This window comes from Theropithecus gelada, chromosome 4 (assembly GCF_003255815.1).
Source record: "Theropithecus gelada isolate Dixy chromosome 4, Tgel_1.0, whole genome shotgun sequence".
In the NCBI taxonomy this organism is placed as follows: Eukaryota; Metazoa; Chordata; class Mammalia; order Primates; family Cercopithecidae; genus Theropithecus; species Theropithecus gelada.
Window position 1 is genome coordinate 49,884,091 of NC_037671.1, and position 22,414 is coordinate 49,906,504.

General features: G+C 34.2%; 1 protein-coding gene across 1 annotated transcript in view; it reads left to right on the plus strand.

Annotated features, from left to right (window-relative positions):
• The window catches only part of CD2AP (CD2 associated protein), a 151,852-nt gene that overhangs the window by 105,286 nt on the left and 24,152 nt on the right, over positions 1-22,414 (plus strand). Inside the window, exons 12-13 of the mRNA XM_025383934.1 lie at positions 12,571-12,736; positions 16,042-16,184. Of these exons, the coding sequence (XP_025239719.1) occupies positions 12,571-12,736; positions 16,042-16,184 (309 nt within the window). The remainder of the gene's footprint in view (positions 1-12,570; positions 12,737-16,041; positions 16,185-22,414) is intronic.

Genomic DNA, 22,414 nt, shown 5'->3' on the forward strand with positions numbered 1-22,414 from the left:
AGTTTCCTTTAGTGTTCACTCCTAGTGCTGTACCTATTATGGGTTTTGACAAATGTATAATGTCTGGTATCCACCATTGTAGTATCATACAGAATTAGCATTACTACCCTAAAAACCTTCTTTACTCACCTATTCATCTGTCTTTCCCTTCGACCCTTGGCAACCATTAATTTTTTTAATGACTCCATAGTTTTGCCTTTTCCAGAGTGTCATATAGTTGGAATCATACAGCATGTAACCTTTTCAAACTGGCGTCTTTCACTTAATTATATGCTTTTAAAATTCCTCCATATGTTTTCATGGCTTGGGAGGCATTTGTTGTTAGCATTAAATAGTATTTCAATGTCTTTATATTCCACAGTTTATTAATCCACTCACTTACTGAGGGACATCTTGATTGCTTCTAAGTTTTGGCAATTATAAGGGGAGCTGCTATAAATGTGTGTAGGTCTTTGTGTGGACATATTTTCAATTCATTTGGGTAAATACCAAGGAGAGGGATTACCTGATAATGTGACAAGTATATTGAGTTTTGTAGGTGCAACTGCCAAACTTCTTCCAATATGGCTGAACCATTTTGTACTCCCCCCAGTAATCAGTGAGAATTTCTGTTCTACATTCTAGCCAGCATTTGGTATTTTCAGTGTTTTGGATTTTGGCCTTTCTAATAGGTGTGTAGTGGTATTTTACTTTTGTTTTCAATTGCAATTCCATAATGATATATGATGTTGAATATCTTCTCGTATGCTTAATTGTCATTTGTGTATCTTTGGTAAAGTGTTCTGGTCTTTTGTTCATTTTTTATTCAGGTTTTTTTTTCCTTCAGTTTCTTTATTTGTATATTTTGCATAGCAGTCCTTTATTAGATTTCTTCTGCAAATATTTTCTCCCAGTCTGTGGCCTGTTTTCTTCACAGAGCAGAAATTTTAAATTTGAAGCTTATCAATGATTTCTTTTATGGATCATGACTTTGGTGGTGTATCTGAAAAGTCACTGCCATACTCAAGGCCATCTGGATTTTCTCCTGTGTAATTTCTAGGAATTTTATAGTTTTGTGTTTTACATTTAGGTTTGTGATTCATTTTCAATTAATTTTTGTGAAAGTTGTAAGGTCATTGTCTAGATTCATTTTTTTTTTTTTTTTTGGCATGTGAATGTCTAGTTGATCCAACACCATTTGTTGAAAAGACTTTCAGTTTTCAGATAAAAATCAAAAGTTTAAATTCAAGGCCCTCCAGTAACTGACCCCCAGATTATATTTTTGATATCATATTCCACCCTTTTTGTTTACTAAATGTAGCACTCTCTCTCTAGTCCATGAATATGTCATGTACTTTCCTAGCTTTATCTTTCTTTTTACTTTCAAAATGGAAGTTTTTTATATTCTTTTTTCTTACTTAAGAATTTTAAAAATATGTTGCACAAACAGTTTATGCCTAATAAAAATACTAGTCTCAGATTAATTCTTTGTGAACTAGCTTTGTAGGAGTCTTAGATCAGTTTTTAGTACTTGTTTGTAATATCAGTCCTACCTGAAAAACTCATCTTACCAAGATACGTAGAACCACATGTAAGAGGTATATTGCTGGCTTTATTATCTATTTTTTTTTTTTACTATTAAAAAAAATCATGTCACCAGTTAGGCAGCAGTTTTGTTAAAATTCAGATAGTGACTTCCGCTTTTCCCTAAAATCAGTCAGTTGTTCTTATAAATAAAATGGAGGCCAGGCACGGTGTCTCACGCCTGTAATCCCAGCACTTTGGGAGGCCGAGGCGGGCGGATCACAAGGTCAGGAGATCGAGACTATCCTGGCTAACACGGTGAAACCCTGTCTCTACTAAAAATACAAAAAAAAAAAACTAGCCGGGCGTGGTGGTGGGCGCCTGTAGTCCCAGCTACTTGGGAGGCTGAGGCAGGAGAATGGCGGGAACCCGTGTTGCGGAGCTTGCAGTGAGCAGAAATCATGCCACTGCACTCCAGCCTGGGCGACAGAGTGAGACTCAGTCTCAAGAAAAAGAAAAAAATTGGAGGATGATGCACTTTTATTACATTTATCTATGCAAAGTCCTGCCCATGGTGGAATGACAGGGACCGAATTTACACTCGAAATTAGACAACTAGAAAATTGGACAAATTATGTGAAACAGTGGCTTTCACATATTGGACATCAGGCAGTATAAGTCACTGTGACACTGAAGTGAGACCTATAATTACCACAGCTTATTGTCTAGAAGCAGTTTACAGGCAGCAGAAAGGAGGAAGCCAAACAGACCTTGATGTCCTGCAGAGTTGAGGATGCAGAGATAGGTATTTAGGAAGGCCTGGGCAGCTACAGTTTGTGGGGCAGAGTGCCAGAGTGGTGGGAACTGCACAGAGAGTGCTCAGATCTGTAGACAGCTTACTGTGAGGCTTTGCCTGAATACTGATCTACACATGCATGAAAAGAAACTTCCATAATGGAGAAATAAACATTGGAAAGCAGTAGGTGAAGCACTCTTTGTAACTCACAAATAGTTCATTTTTCCATGAGCCAGAGTAGACAGATCTCATAATATATAGCACATTGGATAGAGTTCATAAAAGAGTGTATCACCTTAGACTAAAGGCTTCTCTGCCTCTATCTTGGAAATACGGCCCACAAATTCCAGAATAAAATTCAGCACAACTTAAAAGCATATAATAAAATTTTGTATTCAAGAGAGTGAAAATCACAACGTCCATTGTCTGATTAAAGATTGCCAGGCATAGAAAGAGCAAGAAAATAGCAATCCACAACCAGGGAAGAAAAATCAGTCAGCAGAAAAGAGCAAGAAATGACAGAGGTGGCGGAGATAGACGGCAAGTACATTAAAACAGCTACTATAAACATTTCCCATGTGTTTAAAAAGGTAGAAGAAAATGTGAACATAATAGTGTGAAAACTGGAAAATATAAGAAAGACCCAAACTGAACTTTTAGAAAAGAAGAATATAGTATCTGAAATGAGAAACACTGAATGTCCAGTAGATTGGAAACTGCAGAATAAAATGTCAGTGAACTTGAAGACATAGCAATAGAATCATTAAAAATGTATAGAAAAAAAGTGAACAGAATATTGGTTACCTGAATGACAATATGAAGCAGTTTTACTGACCTGTAATTGGGGTACCTAATGGAAAGGTGAGAGAATGGGGACATGAAAAAAATTGAAAGAAATAATGGCTGAAAATTTTAATTTGATGCAAATTTATGACAAAAAGTTTAAAGCCAGGAAGAAAATAACTGTCAACCTATAGTTTTCTACCTAACAAAAATACCTTTTGGAAATGGGGTAAAATTAAAACCTTTTGAGACAAAATCTCAGAGAACTTATTGCCAGTAGAAGTATATTACAGAAAATGTTAAAAGAAATTATTTTTGATAGAAGGAAAACAATACTAGATTGGCAGTTGGTATTACTCAAAGCAATGAAGAATGCCAGAAGTAGTAAATATGTGAATAAATATAAAAGACATTTTCCCTCCATTTAAAAATCTCACAAGAACTGTTTACCTGGAATGACTTGAAAACTTAATATAAAGTGTTGGTTTTGGAGTTTAAGGGTAAATATGAGAATTTTTTGGTATGTAGGATAAACAAGACAAGGCATAACAAGGGAAATGATTTTAAGTATTTTCAGAATGTTCTCATAAACCTGATATGCCTTTAATAGATCAGGTACCATGAATAAGAAAAATGTCAGTGTTGCCAGTGACCTTTGGACATGTGCATTGAGAGAGAGCCGGTTGAATATTAAATATTGTTAAATTATGTTTTACTAAGTAACAATAAACATAAATCAAAATTCTACCCTTGTTCCCATAGTTGAGACAGGGAGCATTTTCAAACTATGGCTAGGATCAATTTGAAGCATCGTAAGCCTTCCAACAAGGAAATAAGGTATTTTTCATTTGTATTTTTGTTCATGGTTTTTATCCTATGATCCTAAGATCTTATGATCATAGGATAAAACCTAAGTTCCATGGGAGGTATCCTTCGATAAGCTCTGTTCTGTTGTGGTGGGGGTGGGGTGGGGGGCGGGGAAGAAATACTTAGAAACCATGAAACTGATCACCTCTCTATTTCAGACTTTTAAGTGACTCCCCATTATTTCATGGGATATTTTCCCAAATGTTTAGATTAAATTCTCACTTTCTACTTTCTGTCCCAGGCCACCACGTGGATTTTCTCAAACCTGCTTAGCAGTTTTCTGCCCCTCTGTTGTTTTCATTTTCCCAGAAGTACCTAAAATCTGGGCAGGCTGTGTCCCAGAATGGTAATAATATCACCACTTTGAAGCACAAGTTATCCTGCTTTTTGAGATGTCCTTTTTTGTATTTATCTTTCAGTAAGATACTCATCATGTCATTTGTATGGAATTCACGATGCAAAGGGAGGAACTCATAATTATTTTGGAGTGCAGGTAGGGAGGCATATAAATGTGTAGAGGAGAAGGTAACAAAGGTGCTGTTTCTTATAAAATCACTTAAATGGTAATTTTTATCTATATGTTCTCCTCACTTCTTTACACTCATACACAGTCATACCCACAGAAAGAGCATAAAATGATGCTGAAGGCCAGTCTGTTTCTATACTTTTACTGGTAGAAGCAGTGAATCTGCTCACTTCTGCTTTAGGAGCATTTCCTTCTGAATTCTATTATTGTAGACACATGTCTTCAGCCACCATTTGTATACTTCTGATTCCCAGTCAGTGGTTGGATTTATTTACATTTACTGCTTTCTGTGTGTTTGCAGTTCCATGTTTGCAGTTCATACTTTCTGCCTAAATACATAATTTTTTAGGGGACATCCTTCTTTCTCTGGAATTGTACTTCTCTCAGAATCTTTCATGGGTAGATTTTTCTCATCTTTTAGATTCCAGCTTAAAATTTTGCTTCCTTAACACTATTTAAAAGTAGGTATTTCCCATTATTGTCTGTTACATATTAGTTTAGATGTTTGTTTTGAGATATTCTTTACCCTGCACTTGATTAAACTCCATGAGGGAAAAGGTGTGTGAATAGATACCTGTACCTTATTTGCCATTGGTTCTCTAATGCCTTACACAATAGGTATATAATACATCGGGAATACTTAATACAGTACTTATTATGTAATATGAAGTATTCTTTAAAATCTGAAGGATTCCAGATTATGACATGCTTACATTTGTTTTTCTGAAACTTCCTTTTAGTAGTATTTAGCTAGATAATGGTGGCGTAGATAGTGGAAGTTGGTATGGATGAAAAGAAGCTGGAATGTTTCAAGAACAAAGAACAGAAAATCAGTCCTTATTGAAACTGTCTTAATAAGGAAAAAAAAAATCTCACATAATTGAAAGTCTAGAAGTAGGAGTCATATGACCTGCAACTCAGTGATTCTGTTACGGACCTGAATTATATCTTTCCATTCTGCCATCCTCAGTGTCCACTTTATCTTCAGATTGTCTCCTCTTGTGATCACAAAAATGCTGAGAGTGGCAATCAGGGCGACATGATTTCTTGTCCGTTTGACAGGAAAGAGAGGAAAACCTCTCCCCAACCATAGAATTTTGGGCACATTTACCTCTAGACCAATGAGACTTGTAAGAAGAATACTATGTACTGATCGTCTCAGTGTAATCATATGAAAGTAGGATTGATTTGGAAGGACTCAACTGCATTGTCTGCTGAAGACGTTGAGATATAGGTTAGGATCTATCATGAAGAATGCAATTAAGGTTCTATGTTGACATCTTGTTGACTCATGAGATACTAATGATTATGACCATGGGGAAATGAGATAGGAAGTATGGAATAGAGACAGTTTCTGGAGGAAAACATGTGAATTCAGCTTTTGACGTGGGATTTGATACGACATATTGGCTGAACTTTTGCTAAGAGTTCGTATTAAGCGTTTAGTTGGAAGATGCTATTCTGAAAGTTAGGTATGAAATTTATGGGTATGGGTAAGATTATCCAAGAAGATTGCTTAGAGTAAGAATGGGAAGAGAGCTTTCTTAGAATATATACATTTAAGAAGTTGTTTGATGACCAGGAACTCTTGAAGAAGGACTGACAGGGAGTGCTCATAGAGATAGGCAGAGAATGATCACAGAGCAGAATCATAAAAACCAAGGGAGAATATGTAAGTCAAAGTTGAAGTAGGATGTTCTTCTGGCAGTGATAAATGAGGACCAGATCTCTTGCTGAGAACAAGTAGAATGGTTATATCAAGAGTGTGTGTGTGTGTGTGTGTATATATGTGTGTATATACATATACATAATATATATATATGTATATTTGCCAGAGTCATGTGCTAGGAGTAGGAGAGCTACAAATAAAATGAAGAATCATAAAATCAAGATAGAGGGGAAGAGGAGAGCCCAGTAAAGTGAATCTTGCATCGGGGCTCATATTTCCTGTTGGGGCATTTGCCAATCTTGAAAGTGGTAGCTTAGACTATGAAAAGAACTTTCAATACACTTTTGGGTTGAAGGAGACAAAAATTAAGAGTTCAAAGCTCATGAAAGAGGAGGTATCTTAGTGAACTAGGTTTTGATTTAGTCCCTAAAGGGATTTACTGTAGGAGGAAGTATGAAATAGAAATAGACCTAGCTCTGAAGAACACTGAAGTTCAACTTCTAATCATCTCAATTCTTGATGGGAGAACGGTGACCTGGGATTTTTACTATCCCTACCTTAGCTTACTGAAAGAATGAAAGTAAACCTTTATTCTCTAGAGAAGAAAACATCATCTAGAGTTTTAAATTATCTCTGTGTTTTCCTGTAAATCTTTTGTGTCTTATACTCATTCAGAAATAATTAGGCATACTTGTAGATATGACACATGGCTAGAAACCAGGAACAACAGACAATGGAACCTGGCCTTTAGGGAATCTAGATATTAGAGATACTAGATACAAGCTTTAAAGTAACTATGCTTAATATATGTTAGAAGTAATAAAAGATGGGGTTGATAATTTTGGCAGAACTGGAACCTTATAAGTATATATGAATATGAGTCAACCTAAGCTTAAATGAATTTACTTATATAAGTATATGTAAGTATATACACACAAATGTTAGTATATGCATGTATATTTTTAAAAGAAAATATCTGAACTGAAACATAAGGAGAAAAAAAGATAGAAAATACAGAAAAGACCTTAATATACATAAAGAATATGGTTGACTCTTGAACAACGTGAGTTTGAACTATGTGGGGTCCACGTATACACAGACTTTTTTTTTGGCCTAATGGGGAATAAAAATACAGTATTCATGAGAATACAAAACCTGCATATGAGGAGAGCCAACTTTTGTGCAGGCAAATTCCACGGTGCTCACCATCGGGTTTGAGTATGTGTGCTTTTGGTATACGTGAGGGTCTTGGCACCAATCCTCTGTGTATACAGAGGGATGACTGTACAGTGGGAAAGTCTAATGTACATGTAATTGGAGGACCAGATAGGAAGGAGAAACAAATGGAGCAGAAACTGTATTTGAAGATATACTGGTTTTCAATTTTCTAAAAGTGATTAAAAGCATCAGGCCACAAAACCAAGAATACTATGGAATCCAACCTGGATATATGCAAAGAAAACATTGAGGCAAGGAATTGAAGAAGACACACACAAAAAAATGGAAAAATATTCCATCTTTAAGGATTGGAAGAATCAATATTGTTAAAACTTCCATACTACCCAAAGCAATCTGCACATTCACTGCAATTTATAACAAAGTTTATAAATTTATAACAAAGTTGCCATTGGAAACAGCACAAATGTTCTTCAGCAAAAGAATGGGTAAAGGAGTTGAGGTATATTCATATACCATGATACCACGTAGCAACAAATAAATGAACTAGAGCTACACACAGCAACATGAATCTTAGGATTTCATTGACGTAAAGTTAAAAATATTCACAAATAATCTATGGTGTTAGAAGACAGCTTTGGGTAGGAGCAGTGGGGTAGTGATTGGAAAGAAGGATAAGGGTAACTTCAGAGATATGGATCATGTTCAGTTCTTGGCCTATGTGGTGGTTACTCTGGTGTGTTCATGTGGTAATAGTTTCTCAAACTTTATACTTAACGTTTCTGAAAATGTTATACTGCAGTTTAAACTTCAGTGAGATAAATATGAATAAATATATTTTGTCCTAAAATTTTCTAAAATGTTAGGAACATAGATTCAATTAAGAATAGACTCACTACTTTATAGGTAGTACTGTTTTTTCTCTAAGGCATGTCCAAGTGATCACAAAGAATAGAATATTTGATTTTTTAAATTGTATTTATTCACTTGGAATCACTTTTGCTTTGGTGCCTGTATTATCACTTATTTTTCCATTTCAGTTAATGCAGTAGGATATTAACCCTCATTTAAATTAATAAACGGGTTAACTTATTACGTACAGTGTTGGTAATGTATTGCTGTATTATGAAGCAAATAAAATGACATATTTTGGTTATTTTTTTGTATTTTGTTAGCATACATTTTAAACATTTTTGTTAAAAAAATCACATACTTGAGATAACTCTTCTGTATTTCATTTTCTTTCTTACAGATAGGGTCTTACTCTGTTGCCGAGGCTGGAATGCAGTGATGTCATCATGGCCCACTGCAACCTCAAACTCCTAGGCTCAGGTGATTCTCTCACGTCGGCCTCTGGAGTAGCTGGGACTAAGGATACATGCCACTATACCTGGCTAATTTTTTAATTTTTTATTCTTTTATAGAGATGGGGGTATTGATTTGTTTCCCAGGCTTGTCATGAACTCCTGGCTTCAAGCAGTGCTCGCATCTCAGCCTCCCGAAGTGTTCGGGGTTAAAGGCATGAGCCACTGTACCCAGCCTGTATCTTAAATTATCATAATATCTGTATCTTATGTAATTCTTCCTTGGTCATTCAGGTAGCTAACATAGAACTTTTTTTTTTTTTTTCCCTCCTTAAATCTACATTTTCTCTTGGATTTGGCCAATTTTTAGCTGAACTAAAATTCTTGTACTCACAGCTGGATGTTCTCAGAAGAATGAAGTTGGAACCCTACCCCACACTGTAACCTAAAAGTAACTGAAAATGGATCATTGACCTTAAATATAAGAGTTAAAACTCTTAGATGAAAACCAGAGTAAATCTTCATGGCCTTGGATTTGGCGATAGGTTTTTAGATATGTGAGATATTGTGATAAGGAATGCATATTTGATATTTGTCCCTGGTTTCTGGCACCATAGCTCCTAAAACCCTTGAAATTTCCTGAGTGATAAAGGTGAGAGGAACATCTTTTGTTATTTATAACTAGCATCTTTCAACCATGTCTGAGTTTATATTAATGAGGAGACTTTTGTAATGCCCCTAAAGGTGGGGAGGGGCCTTGTTGCCAGGGGAACCGACCAACTGATTATCCTTCATTAAAAACCCTAAACAACTGAGTTTAGAGAGCTCGTGGGTTGGTGAACACATTGAGGGGCTGGGAAGGTGGTACACCTGGAGAAGTTATGGAAACTCTGCATCTCTTCCTGCATACCCTGCCTTTTGCATGTGTTCCATTTGGCTGTTCTGAGCTGTATCCTTTATAATAAACTGTAAATAAAGTGCCTTCCTGAGTTCTGTGAGCTCTTCTGACAAGTTATCAAACCCGAGGAGTGATCATGGGAATCCCCAGTTTATAGGCAGTTGATCAGAAGTACAAGAGGACTGGACTTCAGATTGGAATCTGAAGTGGGAGCAATCTTGTGGGTCTGAGCCTTTAACTTATGGGATCTGATGCTCACCCCAGATAGTGTCAGAACTGAATTAAATTATAGGACACTCAGCTGGTGACAGATACTTGGTTGTTATGGGAATAAATCCCCACACATTTGGTGTCTCAGAGTGTTGTGAATCTAGAGAAAAGTATTTTGTTCTTTTTAGACTATGTCACAAAAAGCATATTTAACCAAAGAAAAAATAATTGTGCTTTATCAAGATTAAAAACTTCTGTGTGTTAAAGGACATTAAGAAAGTAAAAAAGACAACCTACAAAATGGGAGAAATCTTACCAGATTTGCAAGTATCTGGAATATGTAAAGGACTGTTACAGCTTAACAACAAAAAGACAAACCTATTTAAAACTGCAGCACAGGCTGAAATAGATATTTATCTAGAGGAGATATATAAGTTTTGTTGTTTATAACAAGCATGTTTATAAGCGTGCTTGTTATATAAGCACTTGACAAGATATTTAACATCATTAATCATGTCAGTAAGCACTTGACAAGATGTTTAACATCATTAGTCTTCAGGGAAATGCAAATCAAGACCACAGCAAGGGCCACTTCACACCCACTGGGATGGTTAAAATTTTTTTTAAGAAAGGAAAATAAATAATAAGTGTTTGCAAGGATATGGAGAAACTGGACTTTTATACATTACTGGTGCAAGTAGAAAATGTTTTAGCTGCTATGAAAAGCAGTTGGGTGATTCTTCAGAAAGTTAAACATGGAATTACCATATGACCCAGCAGTTCCAAACATCCAAGAAATTGAAAACAGACACTCATGTATTGTACATAAATATTCATAGCAGCACTGTTTACAGTAGGCAGAAGGTAGAAGGAATCCAGATATACTTCAGTGGATAAACAGATTGTGTTTTATATATGTGTATGTATATGTATAATGGAGTATTATTCAGTCACAAAAAGGAATGAAATACTGCTATATGTATGAAGAGGATAAACTGCTAAAACATTGGGCTAAGTGAGAGAAGCCAGACACAAAGATAATTGCATGATTCCATGTGTATGAGATATCCAAAATGGATAAATCCATAGAAGATAGAAGGCAGATTGCTGTTTGCCAGAGGTTAACTGATTAATCAGGAAAGGGTTATCTTTTGGGGTGCTGGAAATGTTTTAGAAGTAGATAAAGGTGTTGGTTGCATAATATCGTGAATATACTAAATGGCACTGAATTGTTCATTTTAGAATTTTTAATTTTATGTAAATGTCACCTTAACTAAAAAAAATCTAGTACATAAATATGTTGCCATCTTATAGTAGTTATATAATAAGTCCGTACATTATAGTTGATTTAGTTATGTTTACATAACCAGGAATGATGAGTCATATTTTTGTTACCTTTTGATTTCCACGTATTGTTTTTTTTAGACTAACACTACAGAATTTCAAGCTGTTATTTGTGTATCTGTTAAAAGAAATATGTTCAATCAGTGAACTTCTCTTTAATTTCTCTCCTTTGACCATTATTCGTGGTATTATGTATAAAACATTTTTCCTAATTTCTAGAAATTTAAGTTTGTCTGGCTTTTACAACTACAAATAGTTTTATTTCATTATTTATTTCAACTGGAGAGTTTCGTTTTTTTAAAATTTCTGATGGTATAATTATATACTGCATTGTTATATCTTGAGGCCATATAGAAATAGATTTTTGTACCAAATGATGACCAGAATTTTATTAGACTAAACTATATTTTCATGTGATTCAATGTATTAAATAAGTGGTAAAAGGAGAAAATAGTATTTTGTATTCATTGTGAAATAAAATTTGTAATTTTTAGGGAGAGGTTTATCTGTGTGCTGCGATGTTCAGGTTTTATAATCACCAGTTTCTGGCTGATATGAAATCTTAACAGAATTGTTTGTGGTCTTGTGATAGACATTTTTTTCAGAGACCAAGTACATTTTGAAAATTATTCAGTATGGTGCTTAGGAGATTCTTATTTTTGTATATATGTCTTATGACACGTTTTAGCTGACTGCTGTATTATGACTGTCTTATACACATGTGTCAATTTTAATACCTATTGTGAGCACCTGGAAGATCAGGAAGCAGGTGTGTCATGTGTAGTAAAAGAGTACTTGTTGCCTTTTTGGTGATAAAATTGTCTTTATTGACATAGTATAAAATTGTCAAAATTGTTTTTTTCCAGCTTATTTTCTTCTATTTCAAATGGGAATACCCATTTCGTTGCATTATTAAGTGAAATGGTATTAATAAAATTCTTAGTACAGTAGTAAGAATTGCAAATACAAGCCTGTAATTCTCTCATCTGTGGCTAAGCAGTCTCGCCCTAGCTTCTCTTAACATTTGATTTTTTTTCCTTCACCGTCATGCGTTTTAAATTTGAACGTTATATAGCACTCGAGTTTCTACTTGTTTTCAGTTCTCTATATTTCAGTTTCAGAAAATAATCTGGATTTAAATCTAGATAATTTTCTGGTTAGAGTAAAATCATGTGTTTGTATTTGAGATAGACTACTACACTTAAAAGCAAAACTTCCTGGGAACATAATAAAAAGCAGGCATTATCTACTAATCTGAAGCTTATTAGTGGTTTTCCTCTCTACCATAGTAAACATTTTTTAAAAGCTATTTAGGCTTATTAAATTAAAATATAACTTTAAACTAAATAAAACAGTGCACACGTATACAAATATAGAGAATGAAAGTTTATGTCTGCTTCTGTCACACTTTTCCAGACTGATACAAACTTTTAGGAATAGAAAAACCTAAATAATTTTGATTGTCAATAACTTGTGAAGTATTTTTAATCTTAGATGAAAAATCAACACTGGAACAGAAACCTTCTAAACCAGCAGCTCCACAAGTCCCACCCAAGAAACCTACTCCACCTACCAAAGCCAATAATTTATTGAGATCTTCTGGAACAATGTACCCAAAGCGACCTGAAAAACCAGTTCCTCCACCACCTCCTATAGCCAAGTATGTTTTACCTAATTTTAAATTAGCTTATTGATTTACTCACCTTTGACCTTAATGGCTCCATTGCCTTTCTAAATCTCCAGGTAAGTTTTTTCTTATTTTTCAATTATATTTATTTTTAAAATTGACACATACAATTGTATGTATTTATTGTTTACAACACGATGTTTTAAAGCATATATATAATACATTGTGGAATGGCTTCAGTAACTATGTGATAACCTCACATAGTTATCATTTTTGTGATGAGAACACTTAACATTCACTCTTATCTTGTTTCAAGAATGCAGTACATCACCATTAAGTACAGTCACTATAATGTACAATGGATTTCTTAAACTTATTCCCTCTATCTAACTGTAAATATGTATTCCTTGACCACATCTTCCCACTCCCCTCCAACTCACAACCACTTCAGACTCTGGTAATCACCATTCTACTCTCTATTTCTATGGGATCCACTTTTTTAGACTTCGCATCTGAGTGGAGAACATGTGGTATTTGTCTTTCTGTGCCTGGCTTACTTGACTTAACATCCTCCAGATTCGTTGATATTGTCGCAAATGGCAGGCTTGCTTTCTTTCTTTGTGGCTGAATGGTATTGCTGGTGTGTATATGCCACATTTTCTTTATTCATTCATCCATTGATACTTTAGGTTGCTTCCATATTTTGGCTGTTGTGAATAGTGCTGCAGCAAACATGGGAATGCAGATATTTCTTTGACATATTGATTTTATTTCCTTTGGATACGTACCCAATAATGGAATTGCTAGATCATATGATGATTCTCTTTTTAATTTCTCGAGGGACCTTTGTACTGTTTTCCATAATGGCTGTAGGAATTTACATTCCTACCAACAGTGTGCAAGGGTTCCCTTTTCTTAAGATGCTCACCAACACTTACCTTTTACCTTTTTGAAAAGTTAAAGTTTATTTTAATGTTGTAAATAACATCCAAGAAGAATATAAACATGTTGAGAGCTGGATATGTAAACAAAGATCACAGGCAGATTCTGGGAATTTGATTGGAGCTTTGGTTATTAAAATGCGTCAGTAAATTCCCAGGATGCTAAGCAGTATTCTGTTGGCTGTGTCAGCAGTCCTTGTGCGTGCTTAAAACACTTGGGGAATTATAGTACAAATCCAGTCAGGGCTGGAACCATGGCAAACCAGTGGCTCTTAGAGATGGACTTGTTCGTGCTGCTAGGCATCATGGAGAAAGCAGCAGACAAAGAGGTGAAGGAGGCGTATAGGCAGAAGGCCCTCTCCTGCCACCCAGACAAAAGTTGGATAATCACAGAGCAGCTGTGATTACCTGTGATCACAGCTATGATCACCTCCACTAGTTTTCTCAGGCCTTGCTGCAGCCAGGGCTGCATATGATGAGGTTAGAAAAGCCAAGAAGCAGATAGCATAGAGGACCCAGAGGCCTGATGAGAGAATACTAAAAGGTAAGCGTGACCTGGCGTCCCAGGCCCAAGTGAGTGAGAAGGTGGAGGAAAGCTAGAGCACCAGGACACTTGAGTAGGAGATTGAACATCTTACTGAAGAGTGTTCCTGGCAACTGGAGGAACAGCAGATGATGATCCAGGAGCAGAGGTACCAGGAACTTGACTTGAGATTAAAAGTCAGAAAATACTGAAGACAAAGGAACCCCAAACTAAAACTGAAATGGAAGTGCACGAAAGGATGAGTCAGAAGGCAGCTACTTTTGCAAAAGTATGGTGGAATTCTCAACCTGGTGCTTTTCAGTAAGAAGGCAGGTACTGGTGTCGTGGAGTTTGGGACTGTCGAGGTCGAGGCTGCAGAGATGGCTCTCTGGAATAAAGTTGGCCTGGTTGATAATCCTCAAAAAATTTCCTCTTTCAAAGGAGGACTCCAGGGTGCAGTGGGCCTCAGCCACCCAGGACAGTGAAAGGACCCAGTGGTGTCCTTCTTACCACATCTCTGCAAGAGCTGATCACCAAGATGCAGCAGTAGTCAAGGAGCAGCAGCCCATTTAGTCTCCTGCCACAGCCCTTTTTAAAAACATCACCAATAAACTTTAAAAGCAAGAAAGAAATAAACAGTCCCGTCAGAAACTGGACTAAGGACATGAATAGATAATTCTCAAAAGAAAATATACAAATGGCCAACAAACATAGGAAAAATGACCAAAATCACTAATTATCAGGAATGCAAATCAAAACGGCAATGTGATACCACCTCACTCCTGCAAGAATGGCCATAATCAAAAAATAATAGATGTTAGCATGGATGTGATGAAAAGGGAACACTTCTACACTGCTGGTGGCAATGTAAACTAATAGAACCACTATGGAAAACAGTGTGGAGATTCCTTAAAGAACTAAAAGCAGATCTACCATCTGATCCAGCAATCCCACTACTGGGTATCTACCCAGAGGAAACCATTATACGAAAAAGGTAACTTGCACATGCATGTTTATAGCAGCACAATTCGCAATTGCAAAGTATGGAACCAGCCCAGATGCCCATGAATCAATGAGTGAATAAATTGTGGTGTGTGTGTATATATGTATATATATATATATACACACACACACACACTATGGAATACTACTCAGCCATAAAAAAGAATGAAAAAAATGGCATTCACAGCAACCTGGATGGAATTGGAGACTCTTATTCTAAGTGAACTCAGGAATGGTAAAATAAAACATTGTACGTTCTCCCTAATGTGTGGGAGCTAAGCTATGAGGATGCAAAAGCGTAAGAATGATACATTGGACTTTGGAGACTTGAGGGGAAAGGGTAGGAGGGGAGTGAAGGATAAAAGACTACACATTGGGTACAGTGTGCGCTGCTCGGGTGGTGGATGCACCAAAATCTTAGAAATAACCACTAAAGAACTTATTTATGTAACCAAACACCACCTGTTTCTCAAAAACCTGTTGAAATAAAAAATAATCTAAAATAATAAAAAAAAAATACAAGAGCATTCTGTACATTTTGATTTAGCTCTCACTGTTGCCTACCTTCTAGAGTTGTCCTTCTATTGTTGCAGTTTAATTTTTAAGTATTATTTTTTGTATTTTCTGTGTACTAATATCTGTTGAATGTTAATTTTATGTTTATAATAATTTTCTACACTTACTAAACTGTTCTCACATTTTAAATTTCATTGTAATCAGCCTTAGGACAGAGTTTTATGTTTATGGAAATGGTTTTACAGAACAGAAAGTAATCACTATTAGGCCATAAAATCTTTAATGTCATTAAATCACAATTTTTAAAAAGTCATGTTTCTTACTAGTGATTTTTGCATGTTTTTTTCTTATTTCAGGATTAATGGGGAAGTTTCTACTATTGCATCAAAGTTTGAAACTGAGCCCGTATCAAAACCAAAGCTAGATTCTGAACAGTTGCCCCTTAGACCAAAATCAGTAGACCTTGATTCACTTATAGTAAGGACCTCCAAAGAAACAGGTAAGTCAGCATGGACAGCAGTGGTGCATTAAAAAAAAAAATTGTCAAAGAAACTCTTTAAGAGATATACATATGCAGTTTTTGTGTGGATAAAGTTGAAATTACACAGTTAAAATTTGTTTAAAATTTAGTAGCCAAAGTAGAAATAGTAAAAGAAGATAAGTAAAATTTTTATGGTCCTTACTGATCAGACTTTATGGTTTCTTACTAATCAGAGGACTGAAATAGATATTAAAAGGTGATCCATCTGTTACTCCCTCTTTATAGTGGAATGACTGTGCTACCCAACCTAGATATGAATACACTTTAGTTTTAAAAGTTTAGAAATGAGATGACATAGACTTTCAGTGCCAGCATTAGATTATATTTCATAGGACTTTAAATTTCTCCTCTTAATCTAGAGATACTTTTGTTTCCAGTATAGGAAAATATACTTTTTCTAATAACCCTTTTGCTAATTTTTTTTAAGCTTTAGGACTGATTTTTCAGCTTAATGATATCTTTGCCTAGTCTGTACTTCTTCCTTTTTAAAAAATACCTATTATTATTTGTAAAATGGAAAACTTGAAACAGAGAAGTCTTGATAGTTTTCATTATTAAAAGCATTGTGTCTTCATTACTTTCTGGTAATTTTTAATATTTTGTATAGTGCTTTGCATTTGTATTTTGTTTTTTTAACTTTTTCAAAGCACTTTCTCAGGTATGTTCTTAGTTTCACTCTAGGAAAGAGATGCTTTTTTCCCCCTATTTTATGTCTAAACAAAGTAAGCTACAGACATTAAATATGCACTATCCATACATCAAAGGAGAACTCTAAATTTTCATTTTACTCTGGTATTTTTAAGAAATCTTAATGTTTTATTTTTTCTAGCTTCATTGTTAACATTTCATGTTTACGTTTAAACTTCAAGGCCATTTACACTTAGATGTTTTTTATTACCTTATTATAAAATATGCTATTACATTTCAGGTTTTTTCAGATGACCTTATTCTTCCCTCTTTCAGTTTGCAAATGCAAAGTTTCTAACTTAAAGTGTGGCCTCCTTTCAGTCTTCTTATTTGAATATCTTATAGATCCTTCTGTCGTATAGTTGGATCCCGCTTGCTATGGATGAAGCTATATTTACTACTAATTTCTGGGAATTAAAATGTTTATTGTATTTTAGAGAAATTCATTGAAATTTATTCAGTATGTTTTATATGGTGAAAATTATCCTTATTAATTGTTCAATAAACAGAAAAAGAATCCTCATGTTTTAAAAAATCTTACTCTTTTATTGAGCTTATCAGTAAATAGAATTTGATCAGTTCATATTGTTTTCTGTTTGATTTAAAATATAGCTAGAAATGTGTTTCATAAGTTATAGTTGAAGAAAAGCAGATTATTTGCCCAATTTTAACTCTGGAAATAAATTATTGCAACTGTATTTTTAATTTTCACACAAGTGAAATTTATCTTTATCACACAAGTCTTTAAATGTTGATGGAGTCCCTTTGGGAATTGAAGGAGTAACATCTGGAATCTGCAGCTGTTGCTTTGTATTCATCTTGAATGTTTTATTTAGTTTACATCAAGGTAATGGAATTTTTTTAAAAATTTAGGTAAATTACAACATTTTCTTTTTTTCAAAATTTTTCTATGCAGAGTCACAACACACTGCCATGTAAAAATAATATGTGTAATAATTTCAAACTATTGATGATTGGAAAGTTCTGTTTTTACTTGGTTTGGGGGGCCCTGTTTCTATTTTTTATACATAGCTATTATTTACTCCCCATATAGTAAACAGAGACTTTGTAGAACAGGGTGTGAAGACATCTTATTTCTGATTTCTTCTTTTCTTCAAATAAATAAGGAAGTAATCTAGAGATGCTGAGACTTAGCCAAGTCAGAAAACTAACAGCTACTTTCAGGCTGCTCTTCTTTATTCCTTCCACTTAATTGTACTACCTTTGGTGTACTACACTTAGGCCCTGTAATGTTCAGAAAATACAAATGTTGGGAATTTAGTTCATGTTAAGTATCAGATTATTTACTGAGCAAGTTTTATATCCTCAGTAGTGTTTTAGGCACAGTTGCATGCTAAGATAAAAGGCATAATTGATGGAAATAAATAGCGTATGTTCTAAACATTAAATCAGAGATTCCTGCTACCTTTTTAAGTTAGACTATCATATATTCCTAGTGTTAGTAATATAAAAGTGTTCTGTCTCTTCTGTGATGTTAATACTTTAAAAAAAGTATTTTGGCTCAAATACAGCCTCAAATATAATGTGTGAATCTAGCCTTTTTAATATGTTTTAGAAAGTTGAAAACATACATGAAAAACGTATTGAAAATTTCATTATTGTGTACCATAATGATTTGAGGTGAAATAATAGAAAGTGCACTGACTTTGCTGTTAACAAAAGGGGTTTTATTTATTAGTTGATTGCTGATAGAAAGTTTCCTAATGTTTTTTCCCTTAACTAACAATGGAACAATTTAGTACATGTATATGTCTACTGGAGTACCTGACATGGAAGTTATTACAAATGTTATTTTCCTTCTTTCCTGCCTCCTCCATTGTTAATTAAACCCATCCCATTTTGTTTTTGTTCTAATCTATAAAGGATATAAATCCCTGACTCTATTCTCAGATATGATTTTCTTATTTGTAAAGTCATATGTAAACATTTATGTATATATATAAACTATGTATATAAATACAGACTCTGACTTTTGTACATGTAAGAAAGACATATCCAGAACACTCAGATTTTCTCTTTTTTAATGACACGACATAACTTTTTAGTTTCTTCATATATATTATCATAGAGCATGTAGTTTTGTAACTATCAGGGCTGTTAAAAACTATGCTTACAATTTTTTTTTCTCTATTACAAATACTTCCTCAAATTGGTTTAAGGGAAATCTCAGTACCACTACTAATTAATAGTAAAGCTTGTGTGGTCCACGTATTTCTAAAATCATACGTTATCTGTAAAATAAAATTATCTTCAACTTAGTTTTAAAATATAAGATAGAAAATTTTATAGTAACATGGCTGTTATGTTAAGAAGGCCCAACTGATGAAGTTTCCTTACAGTGTAGTATTTTTATCTTTTGGTGGTTTTTCTGTGGTAAGATTTTCTATGATTAAAAGGCAATTTTATGCCTGTGATCACAGCACTTTAGGAGGCCAAAGCAGGAAGATTGCTTGTGTCCAGGAGTTAGAGACTAGCCCGGGCAACATAGTGACACTAGCCTGGGTAACATAGTGAGACTGTGTCTCTACAGAAAAAAAAAAAAAAAAAAAAAAAAAAAGCTGGGCATGATGGCGCACCCCTGTAGTCCCAGCTACTAGGGAGGGAGGCTGAGGTGAGAGGATTACTTGAGGCCGAGAGTTGGAGGTTGTAGTGAGCCTTGATCATGCCGTTGCCTTCCAGCCTGCATGATAAAGTGAGACCCTGTCTCAAAAACAAACCAAAAAAAAGCAATTTTAAAGAAACGTATTATTTGACGGTAGCATTCATTGTTGAATAAGGAAAGACATTTCTTTTTCTTCTGGTTTATTTGATAGTTGATCTATTTTTTAAAAATTTCTTTTCCAATATTTACTCATTTCTTCTGGAAATAATTTATGGTGGAATTTTTCTAGTAGGTACCTGTTGAGTAGCATATACTATAAAAAGTCAGCCTATATCTAAACTAGAATTAAAAAAACAATTGGTTTCTAATAGTTTCCTTGATCATGCCATATTAAAGACTTGTAAGTATCATATAAGGCGTTAGTGAATTTTTATGTATGAAATATTTTAAAGATAGTATTGAGTCATATTTTTATAGTGAGATATTTTAAAGTAATATTTAACATATTTTTCTTCTTTGATACCATAGAATTAAAATTGATTTTCATCGTAATTTCTATCGTGGGCTAAAGACTAAAAGTTGATTTAATTTTAGTTATAACTACATTATGAGGTGTAACATGCTGATTTATTACTCTGGCCTCTTAAAGCACTAAGCCATCCTTTTGGAAGCTGTCTTGGTGTTCAGTGAGTAATAAAACAGGACTTTCTAGCTTAATGCATATTGAAATTAATACTAATATTAATTTTTCCCTTTGAAAGACAAAGGAATAAACCTCAAATCTAATACACATCTTGTGTAAGTTAGATAACCTGCAAATAGTTATATGCCAAACATTGAAATGGTTTTATTCATTCTACAGCTGTTCTTTTTTCCTGTTTTGTAAAATAATTATTTTGGTTTAGTCTTTTTTCTAGACATTCCTATCCTTGACTTTTCTTTCCAGATTTTGTTTCCTAGCCTGTTTGCCATGTTTCCCTTCTTACGTGTCAGGAAATTATTCTACCCTTCTCCATTTTGGTAAGATGAAAGTTTATAAAGCAATCAAAATAGTATTTTCAATATAAATAGGTGGTGCACATTGATTTTTCTTTGTAATTTTACTGAAAGTGTACTTGTCTGTCTGTCTATTTATTCTAACCCTTTTGGTTTTCCATTTTTAGAGAAAATGAAATTCATTTTGGAAAAGTTTCCTGATTCGTTTAAAATATTCTTTTGATAATTTTTTTTGAAGAAAATTGGCAACCATAAAAATCAGTTTATTTTCTCGCCAAATTGGATATTTCATTTTGATTTTTAAAAATTTTATGTGTTCCTAGCAACATGCAGATTTTAAGTGGCTGGCAGAGTGACAGATGTGATTGCAAAAGCCAAATGATTGTCATGCCTGTTATGCCATGTGTACAGCGTAAATCCATTGTTATCCCTCTTAGGTAAATTTATAAGCATTTAGATAAGTCATGAGTCCAAAATGTGCACTGTTCCTTTTTACTAACCCAATGGCTTAAATGGAGAACCTGAGAGAGTTTTAGAATAGTAAAGTTACTTGTCTTGGTGTTGTAGTTCAAAACTGGACATACAGAAGACATTTTACACGAGCATGGTGTATAATTTTGTAAATCTATGTTTTATTTACCCTTTCAGTTTCATTTTTCTTTGTCTTCTCCTGTGTTTTTCTGTTTGTTTCTTTTTCTTTCTGCAAGTTGCTTAAATATGCATTTGAAAATAATCTCTATAGGCTGAAATGATTGGATTGTACTTGTTAAGGTTTTTTCTTTGTGGATTGTTAATGCACACATCAGTGTAAAAGCAATTTTCACCCTTCAAACTACAACATATTTTAACATCTTTTAAAAATACTGATTGCTTTCTTTATGATATTTACAAATAACATGACATTTAAACATATATTTAAATTCAACCTTCACATTATATAATGCATTTTTCATTGTCATTTATTATTATAGTTTGTTATATTTCATGATTACTTACAGTTATCTAAAGACTCAAATATTAAATCAAGCATATTAGAGTATCTGTTTTAATGAATCAGCTTAGTAAGTTGACACAAGTGAGAACACACAAAGAAATTGATAGAAAATATTAAGTTATCAGCAAATTCTTCTAGTTGTTATAAAATGCATATTACCAAACAGTGATGCCTCTTTTTCTGCCTTACCTTGTGTCCTCCATCCCTTAAAAACATTCTCTAAATAAGTAAAGTTGATGAGTAAATTTTGTGGGCAGTGATGAGTATCTGTATCTTTTTAAAGAAACAAATAACTGAGTTAGAACATATACCTATCTGACAGAAAGTATTATAAACATCTAGGCAGATGGTAACGTGAAGAATTAATACAGATCTGGACGATTAGACCAAAGGAATCTGCTATTAGGTAGAAAATTTTGGCTGTGGTTAATACCTGAGTTTAGAATCTGAATTAAAGGAAGGTTCTATTGAAAATGGAAGTATCTGTAGTAGTTTACCTTTTGGGTTCTTGATTCATACATAGATATCTGGGCTTCAGAGTTAAAGACATTTCCTTTAGCAAGACTTCTGAATCATCTAGAAAAAGGCAAAGTATTATATATCATTGTTTTAGAGTAGATTTGTCCTTAAACCCAAGTTACCGGGTCAGAGGTCTGCCAACCTTTGATGATGAGGAAGTAAGTTGGTAATCCATGTAGCTTTTTTTCTTTTTTTTTTTTTTTGAATCTGATTTGCCTTAGATTTGAAGCCATCTTGTGATTGCTAAACATGATAATGTCTAAGCAAAGGTGCAGTGAACTATAAACAGTTTGAGTCCCACCTAATACTGTGCACATACATATACACATAAAGGTACATTAAATCATGCTTTTGCTTTATATTGAGAAA